The sequence below is a fragment of the Ochotona curzoniae genome, unplaced genomic scaffold (assembly GCF_017591425.1).
Source record: "Ochotona curzoniae isolate NIBS_2020 unplaced genomic scaffold, NIBS_Ocur_1.0 scaffold_4506, whole genome shotgun sequence".
Taxonomy (NCBI): domain Eukaryota; kingdom Metazoa; phylum Chordata; class Mammalia; order Lagomorpha; family Ochotonidae; genus Ochotona; species Ochotona curzoniae.
In genome coordinates this window covers 60,402,914-60,424,916 of record NW_024467119.1, presented here as the reverse complement: position 1 = coordinate 60,424,916, position 22,003 = coordinate 60,402,914, and the positions used below count along the sequence as shown (strand labels likewise).

The 22,003-nt window shown below is 37.4% G+C and overlaps 1 protein-coding gene across 1 annotated transcript; it reads right to left on the bottom strand.

Moving 5' to 3' along the window:
• Window positions 1–72: 72 nt before the first annotated feature.
• Window positions 73–20,180, bottom strand: CUNH4orf33 (chromosome unknown C4orf33 homolog). The gene is made up of 6 exons (XM_040966822.1): window positions 19,985–20,180; window positions 15,952–16,012; window positions 10,721–10,772; window positions 10,401–10,600; window positions 8,345–8,493; window positions 73–100 (listed from the first exon to the last, which is right to left on the bottom strand). Exons 1-5 carry the CDS (start codon window positions 20,163–20,165, stop codon window positions 8,382–8,384), a joined length of 606 nt encoding a protein of 201 aa, XP_040822756.1. The 5' UTR covers window positions 20,166–20,180; the 3' UTR covers window positions 73–100; window positions 8,345–8,381.
• Between the last annotated feature and the right edge of the window lie 1,823 nt (window positions 20,181–22,003).

Below are 22,003 nucleotides of genomic sequence, written 5' to 3'. Positions count from 1 at the left end.
AGCAAATGTGATGCTGGTGCTTTGGGCAGAGGATTAGCATGCCATGTTACTGTCCCGGCCCCAACATCAGTAACTTTTTAAAATAGCAATGATAAAATCACTGAAAAAAAAAAACCAGGACAGCCATCATTCCATCATTCACAACAGTCATAAAATAACCAAACACTTAAGAATAAATTTAAGAAAGGTGTAAATTATCACTACAATGGACATTACAAAACACTATAGAAAATAATTTAAAATGACAAAAAAAGACCCGTGTTCATGGATTGGAACATTTTTAATGTTGTTAAAATGTCAATAATATCTGGAGTAACCTACAGATTCAACATGATTCTTACTCAAAAATGAAAAGCATTTGTCACAGTAATATTTTTGTACTTTTCATAGAACCACAAACCACCCTCATGAGTCAAAACAACTGTCACAAAACAAAACGAAATAAGCAAACAAAAAACTCAGGGCATTACAGCACCTGACTTCAAAACATACTAAAAAGATATTACACACTAAGTGTACTGCTCTATACAGCAAAGCTAATAATTAACAAAATGAAGGGACAGTCTACAAAAGGGAGGAAACATTTGCAAACTAATGATCCAACAAGTGACAAGAATGCAGGAGTAGCTCCAATGACTCAACAAAAGCAAACAATCCAATTTAAAACAGGCAATTAACCTGACTAGACATTTCCCAAAATAAGATATATCAACATCCAGCAATTATATGAAGAAATTCTCAAGAGCACTGACCATCACAGAAATGAACACCTAGGCAACAGTGAAATACCACCTGAGCTCAGCTGGAGTGGCTATTACCAGACAACAAATGCCAGAAAGGACAAAGAGAAACGGGCAACCCCATACATTGTTGGTGAGAATGTAAACGAACACAGCCATTATACATTTTTTTTAAGTATATTAGAAACACTCATAGAACTGCCATAGAACCCTGAAATCCTTCTATTAGATATACATGCAAAGGGAATGAAACCAATGTGCTAAGGAAATATCGGCACTCATGGATTTCTTGCAACACGCTTCACAGTGGTCAAAGTTTGGAAACAACCGATGTGTCCACTGGCAGATGAGCAGATCTATTGACAGATGGACATACAAAGGAAAAGTGGTAGATCTGCACAATGGAAAATTATGTAATCATAAAAAGAACAAAATTTTGCCATTTGAAGCAACATATATGAAATTGAGGGACATTACACTAAATTAAATGTTAAGCACAGGAAGACAAACACTGTACTTTCTCACAAGTGGAACTAAAAGGTTAATTTTTCAGAAGTAGAGAATGGGTGGACCTGGCACAGTAGTCTAGTGCCCAGGTCCCATATGGGTGCTATATATATATATATGACTTTCTATAAAAATAAAATAGCTCTTAAGAAAATGCTATGGGAAACTAAATGGGAAAGAAGAGAAAATCCTTGGGCTTTGAGGTGTGATTTAAGCACTGAGGGTTTGTTCTAATTGTTTCATTATCCCTTTGTTACTGATTATTTTTCTTCTTAAATATCAGATTCATTAAAACCATTGCCTTTCACCTCCCAAAAGCTGAACATGAAAAAAAGAGCATGGGGAACAATTACATAATTTTTCTGTGACAGAAAACATTTATTTAATATTAGAAGGAAATTCTCTGGAGCTAAAAATAAAACACATACATTTCTCTTTGGACCGTTAATTATACTTTGACCGAGTTGGCAAAGCATGAGAAAGCACCTGAATAAAGAACACAAACTGTGTCATCTGGTTAGGAAGTAACAGGAGAGAACCTGTTTGCTACTGCAGTGAGCAATTCCAAACAGCACCAGGAAATGCACCTGCATATTTTAAACAAAGAAATCACTGCACTTGCACGAGGCTGAAGTTGAAAAACAAATTTGAAACCATTGTTACAAACACCCACTTTCATATAATAAGTTTCTAAAAGGTGAATTATTATTTGTATCTATATAATGGAAGAACTTTGCCAAATCCTGTAGATAAACTGCATGCTCCTTTCAGAAAAAAAAATGTTTATAGAGTTTGCTTGTTTGATAGTGTAAGAAGTAAAAATAATTTTTAATCACAATGAAATAAAGCAGAAGCTTGAGAAAAATCTTTAAACAAGTAAAAGAGATAAAGTTTTAGAAGGCTCAAAAAGTATAATATTCAAATTCTGCATTATATATGATTTTAACTATGTCCATATTTGTGCATTACTTTCTTCTACATTTGAGCTATGATTGCAGCTAAAGCTGTGACTCAGATGACAGGATACTCTAAAGTGTGCCATATTATTGTTTTCATAATTTTATTTGTGCTTATAAAATTACCTCAGGTAACTTATAAATGAAATATCCCACATTATTTTAAATATGCCTTTCCTATTAAAAAAAAGCATACTGCATATACAATTATGCTATTTCATGTCTACTTTATTTTGCTTAACATAACATTATCAAGATTCATCCAGGTTTCATATGTATCAGCAGTCCCTTTTCAAATCAGTATTCTATTGTTTGACTAAATTCCAGTTTGGTTCCTTGCCTGTGGATGAAATTTGGTGGTCTATAATTTTATGCTATTATGAATAAAATTGCTCTGACTATTCCTTTATCCTAGATGTGATCTAAAAAGAAATGGCTAAACCCTAGGGTAATACAGGTCAGTCCTTTGAATGACCTTGAACAAATCTAAGCCTCCCTCTCCCCTTTCTCAAGTATATAATTTTCATGGAAAACTGTAGAATGCGCAGAGGATGTAGCCTGAGACAAGGAGCCAGTGGCGGGGATCAGCCCCAGATTCTGGTCCAGTCCCTCCTAGAAACAGAATGTCCTTTACCACCATAGACCACGAATCCCTTTTGCCCTGAAAATAAAAAATCCAAGCAAAGCAGGTTTCCCAGGATCCCTTTGCTGTCTGTCACTCAAGTTGAGCACATAAACCTGAGACTCCATCCATTCCAGGAAAATGCCTTAAGAGTTGAAAGACCAGCTTGCAATAAGACCTATTTTTCCCTTGTCCCTTGACTGCCTATTATAATAAAGCATCTTCCTGTAACTTACTCTGTGTGGAGTTCTGTCTCACCAGACTAAGAAATGCGAAATTGTTAATAACCAATATATAGGTTCCTATTTCCTGCATAGGTTTGTATCTAACTTGAAAGCTTCCAAAGTATTTGTAGCATCTTATATTTCCACCCAGTTGCTATACAACCTCATTACTGCTTTTAAACTTTCAGCCCTTTAGCCATTATATGTATTTTGTGTTTTCAGTCATGGAATGGTAACTTGTGATTTTGTGCTTGCTTGATGGGCAAATGCACAGTCTTTCCATTACTTATTGATCTGTTTGTATATTTCACCCACTGAAGTATCTAACACTTCTGCCCTTTTAAATGCCTTGTCTGACTTTTTATGGGTACACTGTAGCAGCACTTCATGATTCTGGGTAAGAATACTTTGCTAGATACATGTGTTTGAAATATTTTCTCTCCTTACATTTGGTTTGCATTTTTACTTTCTTAGTGGATGCTTTTGATGAGCACAGATGCTTTTTTTAAATATTGAAAACTTTTGATTTGTTGTCTCCTTGTGGGTGTTTTTATACCATATTTGAAAAAATCTTTTTCTTTTTAGGTTGTGCAGATTTTTTCCTAAAATTTTTGTTTTAATAATGCCAATCACGGTTAATTTACCTCTTGGTTGACAAATCAGATAAAAGTTTTCTTTTTCCTGTGTTTTCCTAGGTATTCTAACAATCTTTTCACTTACACTAACATTTTCATCCAAAATTAATTGCCCGTATTTATGTAGGTTTTCCTATCTTATCAATTGTTGTATTTGTCAATAGCAACACTGTCTTCATTACTGAGGATTAATTTCAAAAAAAAATCTTCAAGTTAGGTTATACACATAAAGAGCCTCAAATTTCATTTCCATATTTAATTTGGTTGAGATTATCAACATCTCTCCTCCCAAAAATAGTCTTTTGAGATTTTCAACAAAGATTTCTTTGAATTTCTAGACATTGGGAAATGTTAATATCATCTAATCTAATTGATATCAACTTTTCACTCACTTAGGTTAAATTTAGTCTTGGTTACCTCACAGGTTTTAAATTTTGGTTTCAAATTATTTACAATATACTGAAGTACAACTAAAATTATTTAATATACTGGCATTATAGCTATAGAAATGTCTTATACATTCCTTTCAATTATCTACACACTATAATTTCAAATGCAAATAAGACATTACAAAACCTTTTTTGCTCTTTCTGAAACTATTTTTCTTCATTGCACAATGTTGAACTGAAGTTGTACAAGTAGACGCTCTCCTGTTTCCAACCTTAAGGATAGCTGCTTACACTTCCCACCTAATTGAAAGAATAAGGTATCAGTGCTACGGTTTAGATACAAGATTGGTGTCTCCCAAAGACCCATTGTATTAGGTGATGGTACCTAATGTTCTATATTAATGGTTAATAGGTTATTAATGGCTAATGGACAAATGGTATAGACCTATTTCAACTGTACCGCCTGAAGTGTAGGGCCTTGTAGAAATGATTAGTTTAGATTACGTTGCTGAGGTGGTACCTCCATGATCAGAACATGGTGGCATTATAAAGAAAGACATATGGACATGGAAAAGACTATGTCCCTATCTGTCTGCCTCCTGGTTCGTCATGCGACCCTTCTCCTGCATTTGTCCTACCATGCATCGCATTCATCAGCTGTCACACCAACAAGATCACTCATGTGAACTTCCAAAAAGTGAGCCAAAATATATATCTTCTTCCTTCTGAAGAAGTGTTTCTTAGGTGTTTGTTGCAGAGATGCAAAACACATACAGTACATTTGCTAAATTTAATGGAAGCATGCAGTATTTTAAAAAACCTCACCCCTGTGGAACTGCAATCTCTGCTGGCTCACCCAAGAGTTGTGGATGGGATCAGGCTCTGCTGGGAAGCTAAGGGGGCATCCCAGCTTGGGTTAGGGTTCCCACTGGGGAGAACAAAAGTAGGATGGGGGACAGCAGGCTTGGCTGGACATGGTACAGACTGCACTGGCATAGGTGTGCAGTGGGATTGTGGAGTGATAGATTGGGCTAAGACTCCAGTCCCCATTGGTACTCATGAGAGATAGGTTGGGTGCAGAACAGGCCAGGATAGGTCTTGACTCCCACTAAACTACATAAATGCTGTGGCTGGGCATGATCCAGGCATCACTGGACTGCAACAATCAGCAATAAAAATCAGAATAGGTGTGGCCAGTTGAGCAAGACCACTGCTCTTGCCAGGGTAGGAGGTGAACAAAGTCAGCCTGGGCCAACGAGCCATGGGTGTGCGCAAGAACTGCAACTGGAAGGAAACTTGATGGAGAAGCTTGGGAAACTCTTTCATTGGGACACAGTCCCTGTAGGTGAACACAAGAAGCAAGGCAAGGAGCAGCCCAGACAACGCCAGGTTATAGTAACAGCCAGCATACATGAAAGTCAAGTCTAGGGACAGACCAGTCTAGGCCAGCACATAACACCCACTGGCAGATCTGAGAACCAGGGTAGGGGGCAGAAGAGGACAGATTGGGCCACAACACCAGCCAGTTCACATTAGGACCAGGACAGCAATCAGACTGAGCTGGGATAGGCTGCAGCACCCACCAGCAGGAGCTGGAACAGGGAGCAGACTAGACTACGCCAGGCTGAACAATAAGATTGAAGATGCTCAGGTGAGGCGAGTTATGTCAGGCTGGGCCCAGCAGGAGCCAGGTTCATGAGTCCCAGGGACGGAGAAATCTGACGGGACTGGGGTTGCCTGGCCCAGGTCCTGGGACCTGCCTGTGAGGTTGGTGTTGGGTTTATAAGCCTCAGGGGTGGGAGATCTGGTGATGCTTGGGACACCTGATATGGATCCTTGGACTCACCTGCAAGAACATGTCCTGTTTATGAAAAAGTGGAGCAGTAGACATTGTAAAGGGAGAATATGGCAGCCCAGATGGTGCTGTAGCAGAACAGAACTAACTGGACAACCATCCCAAACAGCAAAAAAACCTCAGTGAATGGAACCAATGGACATTGGGAGAGAAACATCATCCCAGGATCGCTCAAATTGGCAGCATTTCATATCCAAACCACTTGGCCAGAACCCTTGCAATATTTACATATTGAGACTCTGGGTTGATATGAAGTGGCGGTTCCTTATCTCAGGGTACTGGGACATGTTGAAAGTCATGAGTGGTTTCCTCCTTTGTCCTTCCCTCTCCCCCAGATATAACAAGAAGAAATAGCAAATTTGGAAGCAATGAGTTCACCTAATTTTCCCTAAACCTCGATCCTTCCCATCCTGATTAATCATGTAATCATTATAAAAAATAAAATGTCTAAATAAAAAAGAAAATATATACATAAATTAAATGTAAAAAGCTAGTATACATAAATAAATTATGTACAAACTACACTAAGTTTGTAGTTTGGCAAAACAAATATATTACAAGTATTAAGTATTCTGCTATTTGGAACCCAGCATCTGTCTTTCTACTTAGCCATCCCTGTGTTATTTCTTCATTGTCACAATGTAGTTACCATACTACCTTGACTATAAATTCTACAATTATGAAAAAGAAGAGGAGGGGCAAAGGTTTATAGCTTTATAGCAGCTGATATTCATCATTTTTAAACTATCCTTCTTGAAGTCCTAATGTTTCACTCACATACAGTCACAGATCACTTAATGATGGGATATGTCCTAGGAAATGTATCATTAGTCAATCTTATCATTACATCGATATCATACACGTATTTGCATAAACCTAGATGAGAGTAGGCCAATCATTCAACTTGGTCACATGATGCAACCAAAAGTTGTGATAAACATGAGAAGTATTAGGTTACTGTTAGTACAACACAGTGCTGTTAAAAAGTGTTTATAAGTAGGACAGTTACACTCTAAAGTAATTAAAAGTATCATATAGTAGGTACAAAATCAATAAAATTCTTATTTATCATTAAACATTATGTATTACACATGAAAGTATGTTGCTATACTTCTATTTGACATAGTAGGTGTATTTATGCCACAATCACAATAGACATGTAATGCATTGTTTCATAGCATTATAAAAGCTAATGGCACTACACAATAGAATTTCACAGCTCCATGATAATATTATGGGACCATAATGTTACATATCATCTATTGTTGATTCACACTTCATTTTGCAGTACAAGACAATACGTACAGCTTACTGGATAACCCAGTTTATAGCCTTTCTATCTAAAAAGAAAGTGAAAATTTAGATTTGAATAAAGTATCAAAATTTCAAATTTTGATAAAAAAAAAAGGTAGAGAAAGTGTACTATAAGGTAGATGACTGGGGACCTCCATAACTGCCAAAGCTGACCACCAAGACTCCTAAGCTCTGAGTTGAGAATTCTGGAGAAACACCACATTTGGTGGAAGAACTCACAGACTGTCTGTCAGACAGCTCCAGCCTCTGAAGCATGATAGCACACAAACTCAAACAAACAAACAAAACAAAACAAAAAACCTTGGAACTCAAGTCCCAACCACCTTCCTGAACCTCCCACATGGGCATGCATCCCATCCCTCTCAGCAATGTAAACAATATTAAGAAGAAATTTTTTTTTAATTGAACTGGAAATTAAAGAAGCTTGCTTTGGTGCAAAATCTTGAATTTTTTTTTAAGCCTTGAGAACTCCAGACCAGGACTACCTAATGCTTTCAAAATAAGATTGAGACTTTCTAAATTTTGTTTAATAACATTAAGAAAATGGCACTGACCTATAAATAAAAGCAGAGCCTGTTGCCTGAATCCAAATCTACCATTCAAGCAGAAATGGTCACAAAACAGAGGTACTAAGCAGTTTGAGTAACTCATCTATCTTTTTTTTAACTCTATAAGGACTTCTGATTCAACTGAAATAGATCATTATTTTCTACTAACTTAAAGAATAGTAAGAAGATTTCTGATTTTAAAGTTACTATGTATTATTACATGGAGTTCAAGAATGTTCAAATAAGCTATCCCAGTCTTAGATTGTCTGAGGTTTAAGGAAGTGGGAAGAGAAATAACGACTTTATTTGACAGAGTCAGAGACCAGAGTGATGGAAATACAGAAGGAAGGTTGAATCTATGGATACCCTGACGCCTGCGCTAAATGGCTTTTAGATACATTTGAACCTTATTAATACAATAAAGTACATTTTTATTTTCTTAACATTACATGATTTCTATAGAGAAATTATATTTTCAGTGGCCACCATGAAAACACCTTGTTGAAATGTGTTCACAGTGTCTTAAAAAAGATTGATACTTATCTTTGGCTTACCTTCAAATATATAGAGAAAAGATATTGACGTAATAATTTACTCCTTAGATATCACATTTTCCATTAGCCAAATATCTGAAGCTGGTTGTTTCCATTCCTCTCCAAGTACAGTGTTAAAAGTTAAAGGTTTAAAGTATTCTAGACGATGGCTAGTGGCAAAGAAAACAAAGGTTGGATTGAACAAACTATGCATATACAAAATAGTTACCCTCAAGGGCTATTTATTTTGTCACATGTTTGATAGGACAACATTCTATTTCAAAAAATAACAAAAGCAACACGTATTCTATATGAATGATCAAACAGTTCTGAAAACATTCATCCATATTTCAAAGCCTTTGATTCTGCAAATAGCAGCCTCATAGCTGAAGGGAGAAATAAAACTAAACTCTTAAAAACTCAACTCATTTGATGGACTTAAGGCTGTTTATCCAGAACTTTACCATTGTAGTAAATATATATATTATACTATTGTAATAAAAAAAACTATACTAGTGTAATAATAATAGGGAAAATCAGTGGGTGGTAGGGGAAAGGAATATGCTGGAGAAGCTGAACGTACAGTTGAGTGAAGAGCATGACAGGGAGGGAAAGGCGGGGAAAGGGAGAAGGACAGCACATGTCCACACTCGGACTACAAACTCCAAGGGTTGAAAGGCAGGTAGCTCAGCCTCTGTCAGGCTCTTCTAAATATTGATTCCCAATACCTCCAAAAACAGATACAGGGGAGGAATCACAGGTTGACCCCAGGACAGCATCTGGCTTTCCTCCCTAAAGGAGCAGTCTTTGTAGAAGTGCAAAAAGCCTCCCTAAGGTTGGTCAGAGAGTTAAAGTCTCTCCTGGCAACAGCTCCAGGCTTAAGGAGACAAGACTTAAATTAGCAACGTTTTGGAGATATCTTGGTTTGAATGCCTGTTGCCTTAAAGGGGGCAATATCTTCTGTAATAATCTCATAGGGATAGTCCCCAAAGAACACAACTGCTGTAGGGGAATCTCAAAGCCACTTTCCATCATGTATTTACAGTTCATTCAAAATTACTCAGTTCATGGGGCTGGTACTGCAGTGCAGCAAGTTGAGCTGCCACTTGGCAGTGCTGGAATCCCAAATCAGAGTGCAAGTGTTGAGTCCTGGCTGCTCTGTTTTTGATTTGGCTTTTTGCTGATGTGCCTGAGAAGGCAGTGCATCATGTTCCAAGAACTTGGGCCCCTGTTAACCATTTCAGAGCCCCAAATGGAGTTCCTGGCTCCCGGCTTTAGCCTGGTCCAACCTTAGCTTTTGCATTCATTTGGATAGTGAAGCACCAAATAGAGGATCTCTTATCCCTCCCTCTCCTTTCTCTCCACACCCCTCCCCCTGACTCTCCTTTCCTTCTTTCTCTCTCTCATACACACACACACTCTCTTTCTCTCTCTCTCTCTCTCTCTCTCTCTCTGTCTCTCTCCCAAAGTCTCTGTCATTCTGCCTTTCAGAGAAGTAAATAAACAAATCTTTTCTGAAAATATTTAGAAGGTAGCGGAAAAAAATCTACAATGTTTTAATTAAAAATATTTTAAATTACTATCCTGACATAATTTCCCAAATAAAGGTCAGTCATTATTTATCATATCAATGTTACCTACAAACATAGTTGATATGTTTTTCCCATGAGATTATTGAGAGAAAGAAAACTAGAAAGATAACTGAAGATAAGATTTTCTCACAGCAGGTAAAATGATTTATTACCCCTTCATTCACTCCAGGAAACTCATGTCTCTTACCATTTACTTCTAAATACTACCATGAATAAATTTGCAATTGCATTTCCACATTAGCTGTTGTAATATATACTCAACAAATCTTTTCTCATACTGATAAGGAGGAAAAAGTGTTCTAGTAGCAGTAGGAGAGGTCAGATCGGTCCATCAAAGTATTTAAGACTCTCAGAGAATGAAGGACTCCACCAGTTCTGTACACACATGGTTTTCTTTGACCATAAATGTTACCACTGCTCTACCAAGAACTAACATCCAAGGAACTCTTACAGTTGGGACACATCCTCCATTACTTACTACTTACAAATCGGGCTTTTGTCCTTCTTGCAACTCATGCTGAGGCACAGGGTACAGAGCTTCATAACTTCTTTTCTCTTTCGATCCATGAATTGCATATGAATTGAATTTTGTTACATTTGGTGGAAAATAATTCCAAGGAAGATAAGCTTTGCCTTCCCATCTTGTCTGTGCTCTGGATACTCTGAAGGATAAGGCAAGTTCTTGCTACAGAAGTGATATGTGAAACACAGAAGAAAAGTTAAAATCTCTATTTTCACATACCTACACACTCACATACAGAACTTGTGAATTTAAAAATTTTTGTCTCACACTTTTTGTACTTACTTTCCACACGTTTCTTCTTCCAGACAGTAAAAGCACTAAATGCTGTCCATGGCTGTCAAAATTAAGGTTCTTTGTGAATATTTGAAGGGAAAAAATGTCATATTCTTTCCTACTATTCTTCACATCTAGAATATGGGTGCTCACAACTAAATTTCCAAATAACCGAGAGATGTAATACACATGTGAAACAATTATAGGGAGGGCAATGTGTTCATTATTTACAGATGACCTTCTAGATTTTGCAATATTCCAAACAGTTGGCAGCATGTGCATAAGCCTTCATAACCAAGATTGCCTCTTTTTGTAGACAAGAAAGAAAGAAAGAAAGAAAAAAGAAAGAAAGAAAGAAGGAAAGAAAGAAAAGAAGGAAAGAAAGACTTAAAGTAATATTCATGTAGCTGATGATGCCAGAAAGGGATAAGTGATACATTATTTGAGGTTTTTTTATTTTATTTTATTTTTTTAATATGATTACATGGTTGATCAGGATGGGAAAGATTGAGGTTTAGGAAAATTAGAGTGAATTCATTGCTTTCAAATTTGCTATTTCTTCAGGTTTATTTTTTTCAAAAGTAAGGTTTCCTAAGCAGGGATCATTTCTAAGCCTGAATCCAACAAGTTTACTAAAGCTGTAAGTAAACTATCTTGAGGCTCAGTTGGAAGAGAGAATATATAAATACAGACTGCCTGAGACTAGTGAACAGGCCCAACACTTTGCAGGTCGATTTCCCAGTTGAAAATTAGCATGTGTATTCCCACACAACTGTCCTCAACCTGAGTCTTGTGTCTGCCTGCTTTCTATCCTTAGTTCAGGTACCATGATCACACTTGCGAAAAGAAATACATACAATTAAAAAGGAAATTCTAACAAGAGTTTTTAATTGGCCTTAGCCATGTCTGTAAGGCTCAAAGGTTCTCATGAAATAAGCTTATTGTCTCTGGAAAGAACTGTATTAAACATTCCTATACAAATGGTCTTTTATGAAATTTTCAAGGAAAATTTTCTTCAGTAAAGTATTCTAACAGAAAACAAGTAATCTTTTTCATCTCAGCCTCCTCTGATTATTTTTATTATTATTATGCAGTCCTGGGAATATCCTGGGATGAGTAACAATTCTCACAAATTAAAATTATATTCTTCCTGTTGCTTTCCTAGAGGCCTATTAAATTTTATAGGAAGTGAATGTTGGACACAAAAATCATGATTCTTGCTTATTACCTATTCTGAAGTATGTGAAACCAAATAGCCCTGAGGAGTCTAAGCACTGAAAATTTATTAATTCTATGCTCTGATCACTGTATAATTTCTTAACAAAAGAGAATCTAATTAGTCCTTCAATATTAAGTCATCACTTTAGTCATAAAGTGATTACTACTATGTAATAGAGTTACAACTGATAATCAGACTTCAGAATTCTGAGATTGAAATAATTGCAAAACAGTTGAACTTTTCTTAACTTTCAGGACGGTTCATGAAAATTTCCTACTTTTTCAAGGAAAATTTGGCACACTGGTTGAAAGACGATACATAACATTTTGTAACTACTATTTGTAAAAGGCATGTGCTGTGTTAGACACCTGACCCAGCAGTTAAGACATGACTTGTAATTTCCACCTCCCCTATCTGCGTGTACTCAGTTCCTGGCTCCACTCCTGATCCCAGCTTCTGGCTATGCACATCCCCTGGGAAACCAGCAGCTGATGACTCAAATCATCAGGTCTCTTCAACCCTCATCAGAGACCCTGACTGGGTCCTTGGTTCTTGGCTAAGACCTGGCCCAGCCTTGATTATTGTGATCATCTATAGAGTGAACCAATGGATGAGAGATATCTCCTCTTTCTCTCTCATTGTCTTTCAAGTAAAATAAAATAAGTAAATGCTAACAGCTAGATTTTTTTTTTACAGTACAATAGGAAAAAAAAGAAGGGAAAAACAAAAGGATATCTAAAATTTCACTTAAATCTACTGTTTGAGTCTTACTGGCATGCACAAGAAAACAAATGCCATTAGATATTGATATCAACAGGCATTTTCAATGAATAATAGTAGGGCACAGGTTAAGGTGACAGCTAACACATCCTACAGTGAAGTGCCTGGGTTAGCTACCTGTCTCTAGCTCCTAACTCCAGCTTCCTGCTAATGATGCCCCTTGAGGGGAGTGATGAGTTCTGCAACCCAACTGAGAGATCAAAAATGAACTCCTGTCTCTTAGTTTCAGCCCCAGCCAGGACTGTCAGGCCGGCATTTTGACAATGAACCACTGTATGGGGGGTGGCTTCTCTCATCTCTTCCTCTCTCCCCAAACTCCATTAAAAAAATTTATAGGAAAAAATTTGGGGGGAATTTTTTATTATTATTAATTGTGTTGCATTATGTGACACAGTGTTATAGGCACTGGGATTCCCCCCACCCCTCCCCGAGCCCTCTCCCCAGGGTGGATTTCTCCACCTTGTTGTATTACCACAGTTTAAATTCAGTTGAGGTTCTTTCATTGGAAGTATTTACCAAGCATAAAGTCCAGCATCTTATCATCTTGATGAGTTCAACAATTTCTTGGTGAGACCATCTCTGGTCTGAAGGTAATGCCGGCAAAGTATCATCCCAATCAATTAAAAGCTCCAACATAACATCAACAACAATTTACAACATTATGGCATAATTGACATGTTATTGATTAACAGTATGTTAATAGGAAAATGCAGGTTCTTAACTACATCCTGTGACTTCTTCATAGACATTTCAATTTTGGATTATATTCGGCTGGGTTCTATATACCTCAAAATGGCTATAGATTATTATTCAGGTGTCTCGTGTCTGTTTTCATTTTAGTATTTAGCTGTTTATCATGTTGAAGCATGATTTTGCTGAACTTGGTTGTTTTTCGGATGGTCTGAACTGGCTTATAACTCTAGCAAGACATGTGTCATCGGTTTAGGTACGGAACATTTTTTTAGGAGGGATGTGCAGAAAAATCCCCAGTATCCCAGTGAGGCGTAACTAATCTTTGTGTCCCACCTAGTGAGGTATGAGTGAATCCACGCTGGCCATTCCCTGCCTGATTGTAAGCTTTCCTTGGTGTTGTCTGTTTGTTCTAGGTTTTTTGTTTGTTTGTATGTTTGTTCAATTGTTTTGATGGGTTTCTGGAGTGATCCTAATGGTCATTGCGAGAGAGGGTGGGGACCCAGAGCTGGAGCTAGGTGAGGACCAGAGAAAGCTCCTCTCCCTAGTCCTGAAGGAAGTTTATTATTCTTCTGTTTCTGCAGACCGCTCAGGGCTCCTGGTTGTTGTTCCAATGACACTGGTTTCTGCATGGCAGAGTTTGGACTTCTTCCATTCCAGCTCCGGTTGGGGGTAGGTGACCTCAGAGTTCTCGGCTTCTGAAGGCACTCCAATTCCCCATGGTCTCCTTGGCAGTTGGGATGTAGTCCTTGGTGTCCGTACCGATAAGTCCTTGGTGAGGATCTGGGAGTCTTCAGGGTTGGGATACGAGCCTCCTCCTGTCCACCTGCTCCACTCTGGGGTCCCCCCCTGCTCTGTGCATATGACCTCCTGTTAAGAGGCTGTCAGGATTGCTCCCGATTCCCCCTTTATGCCTGTGTAGCTTTACTATTGTCAAGTGCCGACTCGAGTCTGTTGTCCATGGGTTACCAGATTTGATCCTGACAGGCTATATTTCACGTCTTCCTCACACTTTTTAGGGAAATGGAAGATTTCTCTCCATTCCCTCCCCATTACGGAATAACATAGGGTGTTAAGAGTGTTTTAGGTTTTACAGTTCTTTGATGTAGATCATAAGCATTCTGACTCATATTAATTGTTGTATTATAGGTTACAATGCATTATATTGCATTGGATACAGGCTGTCAGAGATCGCAATTACAATATACAGGTACTATTTTCCAGATTGACATATTTTCATCTCAGATTAAGGCAAACATGTGGTATTTAACCTTTTGGGATTGGTTCATTTCTCTTAGCTTATTGGATTCCAGTTGGGCCCATTTGGCCACAAAAAACTGCATTTCATTTTTTTAATAGCTGAGTAGTATTCTATGGAGTAGATGAACCATAGCTTTCTTAACCAGTCTTCTGTTGATGGGCATTTCGGTAGAAAAAATTTAAAAGGTGAGTTTTCTAAAGTAAATCTCAGCACTATGAAAGAACATGTTGATTATTATATGCCAACATAAATTTGCTATAATTTAGGTGACAGATGGGTATTAAGTTTATTTATTTCATGTCTATAGGAAAAAAGGAGTTTTTCAACCAAATAAAGAGGCTGTTCAAGGAAATTGTTAACCTGAATAAAGAAATTGAGGGTAGTATTTTTAAAAATCTGGGAAAATGCATATGTAATTTAGTTTTTATTTCTGAAACTGAATGCAATAATAATATAGAATATGCTCAATAAATGAATCATTAATAAAGGAAGGAATACACAAATATATACTATGTCAGACATAAAAATAACAATTTGTATAATGATTTTAAAATGCCATAAAAGAAATATTTTCATTGGTTATTTCTTTTTTTAAGATTAACTTATGAAATTGAAAGTCAGAAATACAGAGAGAGGGAGAGACAGAGATAGAAAGCGACCTACACACTGGCTCATTCCCCAGATTGCAATAAGGGCCACAGCCGACCCAGCCAGATCCAGGACTCAGGAGTCTCATTTGGGTCTCCCACATTGATAGCAAGGGCCTAAATACTTGAATCATTCTCTGCTTTTTCCTAGGCCATTAGCAGGAAGCTGGGTCCCAAGTGGAATGGCCAGGGTATGAGACAGAGCCCTTACTAGGTGCTGGCATCACTGCTGGCAGCCTTATCCACTACACCACAACAGAAGCTCCAATATATCAATTCATTATCTTGATGCTTCCCTTTAATCATGTAACAGCTAATATACGACAATGCAAATTTTTAGAGTAAATAATTAGGAAAAGGGCTTTGTTTTATGTTGGTTTTCATTTTTCAAAAATAATATTTATATAGGAATTAGAAAAAATAATTGAGTGAATTAAAATTAACAACAGAATATTTGCAAATGCTGAGAATATATTCTAAATATATACATTATATATGAAAGGTAAGCAATTATATAAAAGTGTATGATTCAATTATTGGTTTCTCTATTTGAAGTTAGTGATCTTTTACCAGAACCATATAATTTATCACTAGAAATAATGTGTTCAAATCATATAGTAATATTTTTTTAATATATACTTACGGACAAAGTTCAACTTCTAAATACTGCTCACTTGCATCATTCAAGAAAAATGCTTCTACAACTGTTGAAAACAGAAATGACATATTGAGACTATAATTTTGCTTCAATAATAAATCATTGATGTATTTTTAAAGGAAAATGAATTAACTAATAGTTTAAAAAAATACACACAGGGGCCCGGCGCGGTGGCGCAAGTGGTTAAAGGTCCTCACCTTGCCGCCTGGGATCCCATATGGGCGCCGGTTCTAATCCCGGCAGCCCCGCTTCCCTTCCAGCTCCCTGCCTGTGGCCTGGGAAAGCAGCAGAGGACGGCCCAAAGCTTTGGGAACCTGCACCCGCGTGGGAGACCCGGAAGAGGCTCCTGGCTTCGGATCGGCATAGTATCGGCCCGTTGCGCTCACTTGGGGAGTGAATCATCGGACGGAAGATCTTCCTCTCTGTCTCTCCTCTCTGTATATCCGCCTTTCCAATGAAAAAATAATAAAAATAAATCTTTAAAAAAAAAAAAAAATACACACAATACTATCTCTAAGAGAAAAGGGAGCAAAAACAACAGACATTTCCTCATAGAAAAAGTACACAGGAAGTAAATCATCATCAATTATCGCCCATGTCAGATTGCCATAAATTTAAAAGATTAAGAGGCTTTCTACTGAAGAAATGATAAAGAAACAGGTATCATTGCATAGACCTTGAGCCAATAATCATCTTGTAGGAATTTACCCTAAAAGAAATAATCAATTTGGAAAAGAGGTTAGTGCTATTCACCCAAGTAGTGTTTAAAAATTGAAAATGATCTAAAGGAACATCTCTTCTCCTATAAATCTATCATATAAGAGAGCTGTTGCAGAGATTATATTGTAGAATAAAATACAGACTTTAAAGTCACAGACCGAGTTATATATCTGTGGACATGGGAAGATATTTATGGTATGTGATAATTAGCCTGCACAGCAACAATGAAATGTACATGAAATTAAACTGTGCCTACGTGTCTGGGCCCAAATGTCTTCAAATTATGCACAGAAATGTTAAGACTGGCTATTTGTGATAGTGGCATAAAGGTATGTGGACTTATTTTTTTTATCATTTATAATTTGCATAATTTTCTAAGTATGTATTATTTTTAAAAATTGCTTAACCATGAAAATAGTACCTCTCTTCAAAATAATTAAAATAATACAAATACACATGAAATTAAAAATCCTTCCTCTCCTCTTTGATCTAAAATTTATCAGACTTTTCCTATGCTTCTACAATCTATTTTACTTACTTAGATTGAAAAAAAAATTAATACTGTGCCATATCTGATGATAGCTTTATTTTTTGCATAAATTTTTCAGTTGTATTCTATTTTACCTAGTTTTGCTACATATGAATAGATACTAATTTTGATTTTCTTTAATAACACTTAATTCTAGATGTTTCTATGAAGATATTTTCTTTACAAGAAATGAAGATTTAAATCAACAGACTTTTAGTAAAGCAAGCTACTCTCCATACTGTGGGTGAGTTTTATTCAATCAGTCAAAAGTCTTAATTAAAAAAAAAGACTGATCTCCAAAAGATGAATTCTGCCAGCAGTCTTCAGATTTTAACCGAAACTCAGCTCTTCCGTAGGCCTCCAGCCAGCCTCTTCTGTAGAATTTAGACTCACAGGCCTCCACAAGGAGCCAGTTCCTTAAAACCAGCCTCTCTTTCTCTCTCTCTTTTAAAGACATACACACATCCCTGTTGGTTTGTATTTTCCATAACTATTTTAGAAATGCTTTTGTATTTTTTCCATATTAAACATTGCATCAGATTCTAAGAATAAATTAACGGCTCACAATTGAATTAAACACAAAAGTGAAAAAAATTTTGGGGGGGCAGTGAATGCGAACTGCAATTAGAAAAAAAAAACCACAAGTATTGGATTAACAAAAACAGTTGAGGAAAATTATTGACTATACCTTAAAAGATGGGACCAAGTGAAATGCGAAAATGATGCAAATAGCATTCTGGGGTGAAAAAACAGCACAATCAAAAGCATACACTTAAGAAATGTTGTTGCTTATTTAAATAACCATAAGCAGCTTGGCGTTAACTCAGCCAAACTTTGAATGCAGAAATAAAAGGCAGTGCAGCAGAGAGAATGGGGGCCAGGCCATACACATTCTCATATAGAGTTCATACAAAAAAAGGCAAAACTTTTCTTGGGGCATTTAGAACCTGAGAAGTGTTTCGGTCTCTGAATGAGTTTAAACTTCTTTTAGTTAGATCACTTTGGCTTCTATGTTAACAACATACTTAAAGACAATTACACTATTTAGAAGATTATGCCCTAACCAAGGTAAACAATGATGAAAGCCTAAACTATAGCAAGGATTGCAGGAATAAAAAGGAGATATTGACTTACACAAACATTTAGAAAGTGAAACTGATAATCTTAATTTAAAAAAAAAAAGTCCAAGTCTGGAGAATGAGAGGGAAGAGTATCACAGAGAGATGTCATAATTTCTAGATGGGTGATTTGGTTAGTGTCATCAATTGAAACTGGAGGACTAGAAAAGTGACGGGTCAGCAGTAGATAAGTTCAGTTTAAGATTCATTGAAGTTGGTGTTTAAAATACTTAACAGGTAAGTCACACTGGTGTGTATACCTTTGGAAAGTTGGCCTGTACAAGTTCTGTATAAATTAAAATATCCTTTAATATGCTACAAAAAAATGTTTGTCACATTGACAAAACTTTGTGCTATACAAATGTTGCTGAAAAAGTAAATGCCAGTAATGACTTATCAGTTATCAAGGCTTCTTTGAAGAAGTAAGACGTGAACTAGACCTTGGACTAGTTGCACTAGAGTCTGGGAGAATTGAAAATTACACCCTTGAGGACATACATGAATTCTAAGATAATGAACATTTCAGAAGAGTTGTTGATGGAGGGGGCCAGCATTGTGGGCTACCAATTTTGATGCCAGCATTCCAAATCAGTGTGTTGTTTTAAGACCTGGATGCTTTGTTTCCAATTCAGCTTCCCTCTGCTACATCTGGGAAGACAGTGGGAGATGGCCCAAGGCCTTTGGCTACTGTCACCCATGTGCAAGAAGAGGATGGAGTTCTGGGCTCCAGGCGTGGTCCTGATGCAGCGCTGGCTGCTGCAGCCATTTGGGGTGCAAATCCATACATGGAATATTTCTCTCTCAGTCTCTTCTTTTTCCCTGCCACTCTGCCTTTCAGATAAATAAATAATTTTTTTTTAAGTTTTTGATATAATAAGGTGGCCTAATCCATGATTATATGGAAAACTTAGAGTAAGGGTTAGAACCTTATCTTGGTTTATGACCTGGAACTATCCTCATGGAAAACTGCATTTCATTCTGCATTTTATGATGATTTCACAATCAATAAAATACACAAGCTTCCAAAAATATGATTTAAACATTTAAAATGACAATTTCAATATAGTTGTACTAAACGGAAATGCTGAACTCTTTTTTCTCTCAAGATTTATTTATTTTTATTGGAAAGCCAGATATATATAGAAGAGACAGAGAGGAAGATCTTGTGGCTGCAACAGTCAGAGCTGAGCTGATCTGAAGCCAGGAGCCAGGAGCTTCTGGGTCTCCGACATGGGTGCAGGGTCCCAAGGCCTTGACTGCTTTCCCAGAGCAAAAGCAGAGAGCTAGATGGGAAGTGGGGCCTCTGGGATTAGAACTGGCGCATACAAGGCGAGGACTCTAGCCACTAGGCTACCGTGCTGGGTCTGAAATGCTGAACTCTTAGGACAGGTGATAGAAGTTGAGAAGGAAAGAAATATGGCAGCAATTAAAGATGTGGACTTGTAATTACCATTTTTCACTGTCTTAGTTACATAGTTGAGGTCCCATATGTAAAACAGAAAAAGTCAAAATGAGAGATTGGTAGGAAATATGAGAAACTACACATGACAGTTATGATATAGCACTTCCTAACAGCAAGATAAAATAACAGCTCTGTGAGATTATTATTACAAGATTTATCTTTGCAATAAAATACAGTTCTTCCACTTACCTTCATAATCCCACAGTTCATTGAAGGGCTTTCCTGGTTCTCCTGGAGGGGCTGGTGGATCATTGAAAAAAGGAGCACTAACTTCCAGCATCACGCCTCCCCCGTCTGGAGTCAGCCTGACAAGAACTGGCTCGTGCTTCACTGGCAAACCATCCCAGGTGTGTTCGATTTTAAAATCCATCGGAATACACTAAAGAGGAAAAAAAATGTTAACATGTTAAGCAACAAACAAATGCTTCCTTTAGTTACAAATAAAATGTTCAAAGCCAAAAAGCAGACAGGAAAGCATCAAAGTGGCCAGAACTTGGTCCTGGGAGTCAAAAGCCCCTTATGTTGTAAATCATGGACTCAGAATTCCGTTCTCAAATAGGTAGTATGACTTCCTAGGATAGGAAATTTCAGATTCAGACCCAGCTCTCATTCTCTCCTAAAGAGTATAACAAATTGATTTTTAAAAACTAGAATTAAGTCCACAGTAGGAATTATTCAGACTTAACTGCAGCTGCAAGCACCATGAGTGTAGGCATCATCTTTCATCTTTCATCGTGACATGTGCAGATGCCTGAGCTTCTCCTCTGGGAGTCAAGGTCTTTATAAGAAAGTTCAACTTGATTCTTAAAAAACAATAATTAATAAATCCATAGATAAGTAGATACAGTGTTATTAACACCTGTTCTTTCTGCTAAAAACATTTTCTGGGAAAGGGACTTCAACCTTTGAAGCTTAGTAAAGTTCAATTTCATCTTCTTTATTCCATTGTATATACCTTCTTTCCTTTTTTTTTCCTTTTTTTTTTTGTATTATAACTGATAAATGACTATCCCCAAGGTTAATTACATCTCTTTGTTAAAAATGTAGGGGCATGGACCTGGCTAAAGTCCTTGCCTTGAACACGCCGGGATCCCATAAGGGCACCAGTTCTAATCCCGGCAGCTCCACTACCATCCAGCTCCCTACTTGTGGCCTGGGAGAGTAGTTGAGGACGGTCCAAAGCTTTGGGACCCTGCACCCGTGTGGGAGATCTGGAAGAGGTTCCTGGTTCACAGCTTCGGATTGGTGCAGCACCAGCCGTTGCGCTCACTTGGGGAGTGAATCATAGGACATCTTCCTCTCTGTCTCTCTTCCTCTCTATATATCTGACTTTGTAATAAAAATAAATAAATCTTAAAAAAATGTAGGGCAAAAACTTTGAATGGAACAAGTATCCCTTAATTGTTCATTGAAAAGACACAGTGTTGTATTAATAACATTTTTTTTGCACTCATGAATGGGGAATTTTATAAACATTAACTATTTCATTACAAACCTGCAAAGAAATTATTTTTGTTCACATTAAAAATGAGACTTTACCAGGGTCACATAGCTAGTATATTAGAAAATGAATCCACATTAGCCATGTCTCCCCAGATGAAGATTCTTTAGGAACCTGCTAGGAGACGAGAGATTCATTTTGAGAGTGGTATAATCCTCAAATTATATCTTACCCAGAACAGAATATTTGTGTAAGATTTATTTATTTATTTGAAATGCAGACTAACAAAAAGAAAGGATGAGACAGAGAAAGATTGGGGGGTAGAGACCTTCCACCCATGGCTTGCTCTCCATGTGACTGTATTAGTCAAGGATAATAGGCCAGGTCAAACCCAGAAGCCAGCAAGTCCATCTGTGTGGAAGGCAGGCCCCAAGTTATTGGCCCATCACCCACTGTCTTCCAAGGCACATTAGCAAGGGGCTCGATCCAGTTCCAGAGTCCAGCAGCCAGGACCGAGACTGGCATATGGGATGCCAAAGCTATTAATCTTTAGCTTTCCTGTTTTCTTTTTAGAACAGCAAAACTAAACAGTATGGCAAGGTAGAACTCTACCTGAAAGTCTTCTTTTGAAATGCAAAGTCATTGGAATCCTGGCTCCTGGCTCCTGGCTTTGGCTAGGCCATGCCCTGGGTATTGCTGGGCATTTAGAAAATGAACCAGTGGTGAAAGATCTCCAAGTGGCTTTTCTTCTTCTCCCCACCCCCCAC